The sequence below is a fragment of the Plectropomus leopardus genome, chromosome 19 (assembly GCF_008729295.1).
Source record: "Plectropomus leopardus isolate mb chromosome 19, YSFRI_Pleo_2.0, whole genome shotgun sequence".
Lineage (NCBI taxonomy): Eukaryota > Metazoa > Chordata > Actinopteri > Perciformes > Serranidae > Plectropomus > Plectropomus leopardus.
This window is the reverse complement of record NC_056481.1, coordinates 3,495,156-3,508,818: the sequence shown is the minus strand read 5'-3', so window position 1 is coordinate 3,508,818 and position 13,663 is coordinate 3,495,156. Positions and strand designations below refer to the sequence as shown.

The 13,663-nt window shown below is 38.0% G+C and overlaps 1 protein-coding gene across 1 annotated transcript in view; it reads left to right on the top strand.

Moving 5' to 3' along the window:
• Positions 1–13,663, top strand: part of LOC121959008 (Snf2-related CREBBP activator protein) — a 37,863-nt gene that overhangs the window by 1,451 nt on the left and 22,749 nt on the right. Inside the window, 16 exon segments of the mRNA XM_042508189.1 lie at positions 8–148; positions 1,117–1,303; positions 2,864–3,081; positions 3,705–3,798; positions 3,967–4,056; positions 5,549–5,722; positions 6,586–6,815; positions 7,567–7,744; positions 8,526–8,662; positions 8,779–8,905; positions 8,908–8,947; positions 10,665–10,994; positions 11,710–11,896; positions 11,980–12,149; positions 12,975–13,126; positions 13,209–13,424. Of these exon segments, the coding sequence (XP_042364123.1) occupies positions 8–148; positions 1,117–1,303; positions 2,864–3,081; positions 3,705–3,798; positions 3,967–4,056; positions 5,549–5,722; positions 6,586–6,815; positions 7,567–7,744; positions 8,526–8,662; positions 8,779–8,905; positions 8,908–8,947; positions 10,665–10,994; positions 11,710–11,896; positions 11,980–12,149; positions 12,975–13,126; positions 13,209–13,424 (2,671 nt within the window).

Sequence of the window (13,663 nt, the reverse complement as noted above, 5' to 3'; positions counted from 1 at the left end):
TTTTTAGGTGGTTCGAATGGTGATGAGACACCACGAGGAGCTGAGGCAAAAAGAAGAAAAAGCCAAAAGAGACGAGCACGCTAAAATCAGAAGAGTTGCTTCTTCCATCGCTAAGGAGGTGCGGGCTTTCTGGAGCAGCGTGGAGAAGGTACGGATGATTCACAAGCAAACACGACATTCTGCTTGGATGCTCAGCCGTGGAGTTTGAAAGGATCACGGCCTGTGTTTGATTGTTTTTATCACAGATGTGAAATGCACTGTACTCTTCAGATGTTAAAGTACACAAACACTGACTCAGCAAGTGAAATTATCAACAGTTTTACATCATTTTGTCTAATATTTGCCGTTTAGTCTTCACTGTTACTGTTTTAAGTGTTATTGCTGCATATTTAATTAAATATTTTAATTTTATCCCACAGTTAAATGAACATAAATGAGTGCTCATAGAAGTGCTTAATGTGATGCTTTGTACAAAAAAAACAAAATCTGTTGGTTTAAAACATTAAATAAGAAAACAACAAAATAAAACTAGAATATTTTTCTGGCATTTCAGAAACAGAACTGTTTCTGTTGTTTGTATTTGTTTACACAACAATACAATATTTTTTTATTTCATTTGTTTATTTTATTACCTTTCTAATTTTAATGAAGATTTTTATTTTTTTATTATATTTTTTATTAGCTGCACAATTACTTTATGTAATTTAGTCATTTTTATTTATAAATCATTAATTCTGTTAAAAACGAAACACAAATCTGCACTACTGTGAATTGTTGAATAAAATGTGGTTACAATTTAAAAAAAATAATTTTATCATGTTTAATAAATAATTCAAAATAACAGATAATTTAAAAAAAAAAAAGCTAAAAATCAAGTTAAATTTTCTGGCATGTCTATTTGTATTTTTTATTTTTTGCTTTACTGATAATGTACCATACCCTAACACCTCAGTATGAAATGTTTTTTTTTTTAGGTGTTGGAAATCACTGCTATGTTTATTTAAATGTGAGAATGCATTTTAAGTATTTGCCCCTAAAACCAATAAATAACGGTGATTTTGGAGGTCATGGCGCAGGTGACCCGTGTTAAAAGGTTTTAATGTTTTGCCCGTGCAGGTGGTTCAGTACAAGCAGCAGTCCAGACTGGAGGAGAAGAGAAAGAAGGCTCTGGACCTGCAGCTGGACTTCATCGTCGGCCAGACGGAGAAATACTCGGACCTCCTCAGCAAGTCACTCGCACCCGCCAGGCCCGCTGAAGCCGAAACTGTCCCGCAGACGCCCCCAAAAATCTGCAGCACCTTCCGTTGATGAGGAGGGTGAGAATATTTAATGTGTTGATATAAAAGCACCTCAGAAACAGAGCATAGTGTCCCCGTGTTGCTGTTGTGAGACAGCTTTCTGAGCTGAATCATTGGCTCAGACGGGGACGTTGTCATAGCTACACACCACTGATTGAATCGTCGTAAGCGTCCGCGAAGGTAAAATGTTTCACGGAGACAAAAGCTGTTTTTCACTCTCAAGGTTATGCCTCTGTGAGAGAATCGACCGTGTTCTCGCATGTCTTTGCACCGATTACCTAAACTCGAACCTCGTATTCGCTGAGAGGATGTTAAGTCTACTGATTGTCAGCGCAGTTTAAAACGTTTCTTGGCACATTTCCTCCGAGCGCTGCTTGGCAACCGTCGGGCTCGAGGCTCGTCAAACCTGTCAGACGAGTCTGCCGGCCACGTTACCGGTGGCAGTTGATTCTTGAAGCTTGAGGTGACTTTAGTTTCAGTCAGAGGAGGGACAGACTTGGCAGTGGTTCATGTTTGTGAGTCAGTAGTCCAGTCACACTTTTATTTTATTACCTGATGATGTTTTATTGGTGGTAAAGTACAGTGACGGTCTCTGTCATTGAAACACAAACTGAAATTTCCACCAGCATCGGCTGCATTTGAGTTTCCTGCTGATACCACGAGGACTAGAGGTGTAAAAGTGCACAAGAGTTGCTGCTTGATGCAAGTTTGGTACAGTGAGAAAACAAATGCATTTAATTTTTTAAAAAGTGTGTGTGGGGAGACACGAGTAGAAAGAATTAGTAACGCCAAAACACAAATCATCTTTTACACTCTTCCATGAAATGCAACTAAACCTGAGCGATTAACACTTTATTTTATCTGTTTGCATTGTCTTTTGTTAGTTTTTTAAATTATTATTATTATTTTTTATTACTAATATTAAGCATATTATTTATAATTGTTGTTGCTTTCTTCTATCCAATATACAACCCCATATTATGGCTTTGTTGCTTTGTATTTGGTTATATATATATATATAGCTTTTTTTGGTTTTTTTTAACGCTTTATTGATGATAAAGTACAGTGACAGTACAGACAGTTTTGTAATTGTTGGGTTGAAATTGAAATCACATTCGATTAATTGCACAGCCTTAAGTGTAAACTTGAGCAATACTTTCGCATAACACGCATCAACCTGCATACTGAGTATTCTGCCTGCAGCTGCATGCTGCAAAACAAGATTATTTTTTGGGCATTTTTGCATTTATTGGATAGGACAGAGGGACAGTGTGAAAGGGGGACAGAGAGGGGACAACATGCAGCGAAGGGCCATGAGCCGGAGTCGAACCCGCGGTCGCTGCGGCGAGGACATTGCCTTCATACACGGGGTGCGTGCTCTTTCCACTGAGCCACCGTACGCCCCGACCACGCTGCTTTTACCTCTTCGGCACAAAATGCATGAATCATTACGGCTCAGACAATGACTGAAGAGTTTCTTTGATGCCGTTTAGCCTCGGTCTGATGCCTCGTGAACCCAATTTGACCTAGATTCATGATTTTTCCGTTTCCTTACAGCGACGTAGAGCAGTGTGAAAACAAGTCTGTTCAGCTGTTCTCTCTTGTTTGTGCAGACAGAGACTTTGAGCCTCCGTGTGAGGAGGAGGATGATGAGGAGACCATAGAGGTGGAGGAGCAGCAGGAGGGCAACGACGCCGAGAGCCACCGGAGGGAGATCGAACTGCTGAAGGAGGAGGGCATGCTGCCGCTGGACCAGTTACTCAGCACCCTCAAACTGCCACAGGTACCTCACAGACCCGATGGGACCGGGATTGTAGTCTACGAGTAGAGGGCCGCGGTCTTAAGATAACACATAACTACAGGGTTGATTTTTCCGTTCATTTCGTACCCGTCAGCATGTTTAAATACTGCAGAAAATTTAAATTATTAATATAAAATAGGCTAATGGAAATGCGTCAAAGTTTTCATGCCTGCATGAGGTGGCATTTTGAGCAAATTAAAAAAGTCATGTTTTGCAAATTTGCAGTGGAAACACTTTTTTTTTGCTTTTATAGGTCACAAGATGATGTGGCTTTGTGCTTGTCTTAATTCAAGTCTTGTTTTTTTTCTTTGTTTGATTTTTTATTAATTTCCAGAATTTTTTTGTACTTTAACTATTTTTTTTACTCAATTTTGAGTCATAAAATGCACCTAATGTTTTTTTTTTTTTTTTATGCTTGCAGGAGATGGTATTTCAGGTGTTAATTAATTAAACTGATATAATACCAAAATACAATTAATTAAATTATATTGCTCTTTTTCTTGTTTGTTTTATACTATTTAACTATGATAATTAAATTTTTTTTTTTTAATGTGGACCACAGATGTTTGCTTGTCCTTTAATCACTGAATCATTGGATTACACAGGAGTCGGGCTCAGATGACGAGTGCTCTGATGAATCCTCTTCATCGGCGGAGGAGGAAGAGGAAGATGGTGAATTCACTGCCAATGAAGAGGATGGTAAGACCGCTTTTAATAAAAGAGAGCATTGAATACTTGTACACATCTTTTAAAAAAGGGTAAAAACACTGAATAACTTGAAATTAAATATTTTCTGTGGTGGGTGTGACAAAATAGTCTTTGAATGCAGCTTTAGTAATGTAACGTTTGTTTTCATCCTCTTCCCAGCTGAGGATGAGGAGGACACCATAGCTGCACAGGAGAAGGTCGAGGGAAACGTGGATCACGCAGAGGAGCTGGATGATTTGGCTCGAGAAGGTATTTTTATGTGCATATAGTAAAAGGTGTTCACCTCGAGTCGCCGCTCGTTGTCACTTTGTGCTTTAAAGTTGTTTAAAGTGCTTCCCTCGTGACGGAAGAGCTTCTGTTATTACTGACTATCTGTAAAGAGGAATCAGCTTACTGTCAACTTCAGTTCATCGCCCCGAAAAACAATCCTGCCTTTTCCAGGGTTTTGAGACAAAGTGAGCGAACTGAAACACATCAAAACTTAACAGCAACTCCAGTTTTTGATCATCTGACATCTAGATTTCTGGCCTCATCTGAACGCCACTTTATTTTAGGGTTTAGGCGAGTCATGCTATGGAAAACATCTGGTTTCCTTTTGAACATTTTTGAATCGACTAACCTCAATGACCAGAGGACAAATAGCAGCTCTAATTTGAGCAACTGAAGAGTTTTGGCATCGTGATAAACAGGACAAACTTATGCTTGATATGAAGATATGTCCTTCATTTTTCACTTTGACAACATATTTTTAAACCCTTTTTCTTTAAATGTCAATAGAAGCTTACTGTTAATAAAGTTAAAGCCCCCCTCCACTCAGAAATGTGTTTCACTTCTGTTAATGTCACCTAAAAATGTCTGACCTCGTCCCTGATGACTTATATCTTTGCAAACTGTCACTTTGGAGGTGATTTCACATTAAAGGAGGCGATCTTAATCTTAATTTTTGACACACGACACACGCGCACACACACACACACACACACACACACACACACATGTGTTTATATATATATATATATATATATTATAAACATGCATTTACATGCAAAACATAAAAAATAAATAAAAATAAATAAATAAAATAATTGAAGGAAAAGAACAGTAATAAAAAAAGAAATAAATATATACATATATAAACACACACATCCACATTTTTTTAAAAAATGAAGAAATAAAAATAAAAAACATAATAAAATTAAATAAAATTATATATACCAGGGTGTAAGGAACAATAATATATGTAGGAAAAACATATTACTTAGAAAAATTAATTCAGCACCTTTGTAGGGAAATTGTCTAGCATTTTCTTTTAGATGATAATAAAGTTATCAACAAACATACCATATTGTTGTCATTGTACGGTGAAAAGGACGACAGTCTGCTTATCTTTGGGGTTTTTCTTTTAGTCTGTCAGATCTCTAAAAATCTGTCTGTAATTATTCTCTCCTCTATCATCGCGGTTAGATCAGTAGATTTTGTTTCATTGTAGAGAATCGGCATTTATAGATTATTTTAAGCCTCATATCCCTGAAGCAAAATTGAATTTATGTGGGACAGATGCACCTCACAGTTAAATATCTGAATAATCTCTGCATCATTCATCGTTTAATAACTCGTCCCTAGTTTCCCTTTTGCTGTTTTTAATGTCGCCGTGTGCGCCCCATCATTTTAATGCGTGATCTGTTTGTTAAAAACAGGAGCGGTAAACATCCACTCTGACATGTCTGTGCTCCCCTTGTAGGCGACATGAGTGTCGAGGAGCTGCTGGAGAAGTACAAAGGAGCGTATGCCTCCGACTTTGAGGCGCCGTCTGCATCTGGCTCTAAAGAAAGCTCTGATTCGGAGGTGTCGGGGGACGAGGAGGAGGAGACCGAAGAAGATGAGAGTGATGTGGAAAGCAACACTTCCTCCTCAGGTAAGAAACCAACTCACAGGGGATCAAAATAAGCTCGTATAAATTGTTTATCTGCTCCCATTCGAAAAAGGTGTTGCATCATTTATATTTCTGTCTGCATAGTGATTATTTAACTGTTTTTAACACACGCTGCTTATTTTTTCTTGTTTTAAGGTAAATAAACAAATATATACAAACCAATGAATAGATGGTTAACAAAGACAATTTATGTAGATAAATGAAAACAGATGGAAAGTTCATAAATCCTTCAAAATTCGTAGGTTAATAAATAGAATAATTTCATTTACCTTTACACATTCGATATAATTGTGAGCAAGCAGGTGAGACAAATAGAGAAAAAGAAAAAAAAGAATAAGCAAGAAATTAGTAAAAAGAAAATTACTTGAAAAACCCAAAACAAACATGCAAACAAAATACACAAGAAAGTTGAAAAAAGCAAAACAAATAAGGAAATTACCTGAAAAAGTGCTTAAAAATTAAAAATTCTGTAAAATGATTTTAAATATTTAATTGCGACAATTCTAAATGTAGTTCTCTTGACATTTTACCCTCACTTATAACAGCATAATCATTTTCTAAATCTACTTACTGACTTTTGCCCCCATGTTTCTGAAAGAAATCAAACTAAATTTCCTTAGATTTTGTAGGTTTAAAAACGTGTGAATGCAGCTCAAGAAAAGTGATGACAATACAGTTTTCAAAGGGTTAATCCATGTCTCCCATCTTTTTTAAATATATGTGCTTGGTTTCTATTTCTCATCGTAATCTCCATTTCATATATTTAATTCACAAGATATCTCCATTTATTATTATTTGTCATTTTTTAACTAATTTCTTGGTGAATTTGATCTTTCAAAATTCAGATTCACCCGCAGACAGTGCAGACGAAGATGACAGTGAGAAGGACGAGGAGGAGAGTGAGGAAGATGATGATGATGATGACGACTGTGGAGATGAAGGGATGGAGGTCTTGTTGAAGGAGGGAGACAATAGTCCACCTTCCTCCAGCTCGCGGCCGAAGAAAGAGATCAGCCACATCGCTGCTACAGCAGAGAGCCTGCAGCCTAAAGGCTACACTCTGGCGACCACAAAGGTCAGTCATGAATACTAAGAAGAATATTTATTTATCCTTTCTAGTGACAAAAGAAAATTTCAAAGCTCTCCTTTTATGAGGAGAATCTCAGAAAAAGACCAAGAAGAAAGACTGACCTCTGTATGGGGACTGAAACTGACAAAATCAAAAATAAATAAATGTGTCAATAAATAAATGAAAATGCTAAAAATGACAATATTTATTTAATTTTCTATTTTATTTATCAATTAATTCATTTTACCATTTAATTTTCCATTTCCACTTTGCGTATATTATATTTCCAGATTAAATGGGAAATTAAATAAATATTGTCATTTTTGGCATTTTCATTTATTTATCGACACATGTATTTATTTATTTATTGATTTTTGATTTTGTCAGTTTCAGTCCTCCATACAAGTGCACCTCTGAACAGTATTTTTTGTTATAAACTTTTTAAAAATTTTTAACATAGAAAACAACAAACACAATAAAACACAACAGTACACCGACGCCGACCCCAATCACATGTCACATTATAACAGGCCTTAGAAAATGTACTGAAAAAGAAGATAAAGAAATAGTTCAGGAGAAAAAAGAGACATAATAAAAGAAATTTATTTTTTTTTTTTTGCATTTTTGCTACTGAAACCTCCATGTACGTGCGTGTGTATTTAGTGTGTTATATCCAGTAAAGACTGTCAGTCAGTGATTCAGAGAGAGAATGAGGAGGCTGTGAACCGTAATTTTCTCATCTTCGCTCGGACAAAAGGTGAAGACGCCGATCCCGTTCCTGCTTCACGGCACGTTACGAGAATACCAGCACATCGGACTGGACTGGCTGGTCACCATGTACGAGAAGAAGCTGAACGGCATCCTGGCCGATGAGATGGGTTTGGGAAAGACCATCCAGACTATCGCTCTGCTGGCTCACCTCGCCTGTGAGAAAGGTAACGAACATGATGCTTTTAGTACGATTTCTGCACACAGCAGCTCAGTGGTTAAGTTTGTTTTAGTAAGTTTAAATTGAGTTGTTTTCATACAGTAATTCAGCTCATATGTTCCTTCTTTTATTTTTTTGTTGTATTTAAAGACGCTTGATGCTGGTTTCTTTTGGTATGGTTGTGGCAAAGAAACTTATTCTGCTTATGTGGAAGTCAGATTGTACACCAACATATGATATTTGGATGAGAATTGATGCATTTATTGCACTTGAAAAGGTTAAATTTCTCAAATAAAAACAAGGCTAAATCATTTGTTAGAATCTGGAGCCCAGTACCAGACTATCTCAAGGATAGTGGATTGTAATGGATCTATCACGGTGTATATACATTTTATTTTACTGTGAATGTTTAAGTCCAAGACCTTTTATTTTATTTTTAAAATTTATTTATTATTTTATTATGTGACAATTATTTTAAATATTTATTTATTTATTTATTTATTTATTTGCTGATTTCAGGTGATATTCTTGTAACTTTTTTTCTAATGTCTTGCTAATTTTTTTGTGGTTACTCACTGTTAAGTTGCTCATTGTTGTCTTTCAATGGTAAACGATGCCCAGCCCTGCGAACCTTTAATGAAACAATAGAAAGTCAATACATAAATATTGTACATATATTACTTTTGTATTACATACACATTTGTATTAATATGCACATAAGGTGGGAATGCACCGGATATAAACTGGATTCGTCCAGCTGCTGATATCTTGTCGTTTGACCTGTTCAGGTAACTGGGGCCCTCACCTCATCATCGTGCCCACCAGTGTGATGTTGAACTGGGAGATGGAGCTGAAACGCTGGTGTCCTGGATTTAAAATCCTCACTTACTTTGGCAGCCAAAAGGAGAGAAAGTTAAAGAGACAGGTAATGAGCTCATTGATTTTTAACGGGCTGATTTCTTTAGGTTATAGGTATCTGTAATCCTACAAAAAACCCATTTTAATAATATTGATTGTCCTTTTTTTTTTTTTTTTTTTTAGGGCTGGACGAAGCCTAACGCTTTCCACGTTTGCATCACTTCGTACAAGCTGGTGCTGCAGGATCATCAGGCATTTCGACGCAAATCTTGGCGCTACCTGATTCTGGACGAGGCTCAAAACATCAAGAACTTAAGTCTCAGCGCTGGCAGAGTCTGCTGAACTTCAACAGGTCAGATGAGCTGCAGCTTCTTTTATTCTCAGAGGTAGAAATGCACATTTGTGCTGCTTCAAACCTGCAAAAAAAGACATATGCACTGAGGTTTTTACAGAAAATACAGAATTAGAAAAACTTTATTATTCTGTAGGGGAGAAATTGTGAAAAAATAGAGAAAAAAAAAAAACAAACATCACAAAAACTCAAAGAAAAAAAAGAAATCTATAAAAATAACACAAAAACTTATTTATATATATTTATATTTTTTATATATTTACAAATTAAAATTGTAAATAAATGAAAATACCAAGCTACCAAACATTTAAAAAAATAGAAAAATACTTTTTTCCATTTTTTGGACATCAGATTGTAGGTGCAGAACATAAATCAAGAAATTAAATTAATTTATTAAACTTTATTATAACAGTAGTAGTATATTTTTACTGTTGAAAATATATAGTGTATTGTGATATAGCCTAGAAATATTGTGGTGCTATTTCAAGGCTCAGCCCTGTACACAAATAGATCGTGCATTGATGTCCATGCAGCATAGAAGCAGGACAGATTTTAATTTTGTTTTCATAACAGAGTGACTGGAATCATGTGCAATATGCAAAGTTTGCCCCCCCCCCCAACTTTGGTTCAATATTAATGTCATTTCCATATAATTACTTTCAATTTTAATATTTTATTGCCCGGTTTAAGCTGTCAACCATCATGTGTCAGTTTTTCTCCAGAGCGCTGCACGCTGATATTATGCGTTTCTCACCGTGTGACAATAATAACCCAGTCGTCTCAGATGATCCGGGCTCCAGCAGGAAATCGGGCTCGTAGGCGTAACATCTGAATAGGTGTCATAAGCGAGCATTATGTACCGAGTGGCTTCGGACAAGCTGAATTTAAAAAAAAAAAAACAAATGTCTGTCGTGCTTCAGCGCACATGTAAGGATTCCTCTGTGTCTCGTCGGTGAGCTGCTGCTTGTCACAAGAAGTCGGTGTGCACTCAGCTGCAGAGGACACGCCATCATTCAGCATTAACCATGTTTGACTTTGAAGGCATCGCCCGAAATACACCAGAGCGCCTCACTGTTTATCCACAGGCCTCAGTGGTGTGTGGATGGGAATGTTAACCAGCTGATCGCAGGACTACAAATGTTTTTTTCTCTTTCAGTTGCCTGAAAATAAGAACTGTTGCGTTTTTGATGCCTTAGAATGAGCAGTTTATATCTACATAGTAGGTGTAATCAGCAAAATGTATTAAAAGTAAAAGTACCAAATGTATTAAAATCTTTTAAATAAACCCCACAAACAATAAAAAAAACTGAATTATGAGGAAAAAAATAGAAAACAAACATCCAAAAAAAATCTAAAATATGGGAAAAAAATAGAAAACAAGCATCCAAAAAAATCAAAATTATTAGAAAAAGAAGAAAAACAAGTCCCCAGACATTTAAAAATATTTTTTATTTTTTCTGGACATCAGATTATGGGTACAGAACATAAGTCAAGACAGTTAAATTTCCAATTGTACAAATTTGTTCAGTTTAAAAAAAATTAAATGTTTGAAATTGGCTATTTTGGTAATTTCCCCACACCACTCGTTAAACTCCAATGTTTTTATTATAAAAAAACTTAATTTGTAAAGTTACTAAAACCATGTACCGTGTTGGTTTTTTCTTTGTCATCAATAAATTTAATTCCAATCATCTGCATTGATTTCTCCGCGTTTCAGCCACCGGCGACTGCTGCTGACGGGAACGCCGCTCCAGAACAGCCTGATGGAGCTGTGGTCTCTGATGCACTTCCTCATGCCGCACGTCTTCCAGTCTCACCGCGAGTTCAAGGAGTGGTTCTCCAACCCGCTGACGGGGATGATCGAGGGCAGCCAGGAGTACAACGAGGGCCTCGTCAAGAGGCTCCACAAGGTGCTGAGACCCTTCCTGCTGCGCAGGATCAAGATCGACGTCGAGAAGCAGATGCCCAAGAAATACGAGCACGTGGTTCGCTGTCGGCTCTCCAAGAGACAACGATTCCTCTACGACGACTTCATGGCCCAGGCCTCGTGAGTTATTACACGGCTTTGATCATCTAAATATTGTGTACTTTTCTGAATGTAACCAAACATTGATCATGAATCTGTTTGACGGATTTGGAAAAAGCAGATTTTTTTTTTTGTAAAAGGGACATTTTCTTTATTTATATAACTTAATTTAAAACTCCTACAGATATTGCCCCGCATGGTTTTTGTTTTTTTTTTGAACGTATAACCAGAAAAACCTTTAAAAATGTCCCGGCCAAAACAAAGTAAGTTACAGACAACATAGAGCAAAAATATAAAATCTAAATATTGTGTTATTGTTTTGCTCGGTGTTGTACCCGCCTCATACTCCATGATAAAGCTGAAATAAATTAAATAAGCTAGATAAACAAATGTAGATAGTAAACTTTAAAAAACTGATTTTTGCCTCATAATGTTGTTTTCTTCTCAGATTCTCCCGTTTTTTGTCCTTTAAAATATAAAATCCTGCATCCTGCAATCGCAGACGGCGTTACTTTTAGCCTGGTGTACCTTATAAACTGAGTGTAGTTAAAAAGCTGTTTAAAATCTTCAGCATGTTTTCCTTTTAATTTATTTTCAAGAATTTGGCCTTTTAAAAACTTTAAAAAAACATCTTTTTGTGCTGACACTTTCCGCCCGTGATAACTGTTACTTCTGCTTCTGCTTTTGTTCATGTAACCACCTCGCTGTTTCATTCGTCTTTTGTTTTCATCGTCAGGACTCGGGAGACTCTTGCCAGCGGTCACTTCATGTCTGTGATTAACATCCTGATGCAGCTCCGCAAAGTGTGCAACCACCCCAACCTGTTCGACCCTCGACCCATCCAGTCGCCCTTCATCACGCAGCCCATCGTTTTCCACACGGCCTCCCTGGTGCAGGACGCCCTGGAGGTCTCCCCTCTGAAGGTCAGCGTCAAAGAAAAATGAAAAAAAAAAAAAGATGCATTGTGAAATGTAATGTGATTAAAAATCTGTTTCTGCGTCCGCAGCGCTGCGACCTTTCTATGTTTGACCTTGTTGGTTTGGAGAGCCGTGTGTCCCGGTACCAGGCAGACGTCTTCCTGCCGCGCCACAAGGTCAGCCGCCAACTGATCCAGGAGATCACGGAGTCCCCCGATCCGCCTCCGAGACCCAAACCGGTCCGCATGAAGGTCAACAGGTACGCAGCTGATACCTCAGAGACTTCAAAGTTGAGCCGGTAAATTGCTCCCGCGGATCGTTACAGCTGAGCGTGCATCAGTACGAGAGCGTCACGGTCTTTCATCTGTAACTGAGCGGTGGGAGCAGTTTGGGTTAAATGCTTCGCCAAAGGTCACCTCACAGCGTGTTCAGAGCGCCATCCGCTCAATTACAAACTCAATGTATCGGTCAAGAAAAGCTTGGCAGCCAACAAAAAGTCTATCAGGATTATTTTTGTTGTTTTGTCTCTTCTAAAGCGACGCCCTGAACAGTTTTCCTCAAATGGACAATGAGGAGCCCCACGTACGGAGGCTGCGTGCTCACTGCAGCAAATAATATCAAAAATAAAAATTAAAAAGAAGAAAAAAAGAAATGCACAAAAAGTTCTAGAAAGAGGCTTTCAGCATGCAGTATAATGCTCGAAGACGGTATGAAAGCACTTAACCCTTTGAAAACCTGAGCAGATTGTTTTGATTTCTTTCAAAATAATGGGGAACGACCACCTTGGCAAGAAATGTCCCAAAAAAATTTTTGTAGATAAAATAAAGAAACAGGTCAAGTTGACATCCTCAAATGTTTTATCCGACCAACCCATGGTCCAAAAATCTAACATTTTTTCATTTTGTTATCATGTATGACAAAGAAAAACATAAAATTCTCATATTTAAAAAACATGACATCAGCAAATGTTTGGCTTAAAAATTACTAAAATATTCAACGATTGCGAGTTAATTTTCAGTCGTTGGACGAACTTAACAATCGTTGCAGCTCCAATATTTCCTTGGTTGTTTTGTGTCTGTTTTAGGATGTTCCAGCCGCCTCCGAAAACTGATAACCGGCCGGTCCTGCTGATGAACAAACCCACCTGCTCCGTGCCGCCTGCAGCTCAGACCCCCAAACCTCCTCCAGTCGCTGAAGTCACGTCCGCTCCTGCACCTGCTCCTGTCGTTCAGCAAGGCAAGTGGTGAAGGGGGAAGAAATGCACCCATAAAATGATCCAGTATTTTTACATTTTGCTGATTTCTCGCTCCTCCTTTAGTGGTGTGTTCAGTTGCATCCCCGGCGCCCCCCCGCCCGGCCGTGCATCCTGCGGCTCAAACTGCAGTGAGATCCAGCGCTCCAAAACCAGTGCTAACTGTGCGGCCTCCCACTGCTTCCTGCACAGCCAGCATCCCTGCTCATCCGACCCCAAACCCCGGCAATGTCCTGCCCCAGAGGGTCCTGCTCAGTCCTGATATGCAGGCCAGGTTACCTTGTAAGTGCACGCTGATGTTCAGCTGTTTGTGTCTCAGAACACATCACATATTTCATTTAAGACATCATACACACAACCTTGACTTTGTTTTAAACCAAGAGTTAAAACTTAATATGCAGAAGTCCGAATATGATTTCTATTCAAGACCAAAGGTCCAGAACGATTCGTGAAAAGGTGATGCGTTTTTTGTTTTCTCCTGCTGTCATAGATCTGCAAACTACTTGTTTGTTGATTGATTG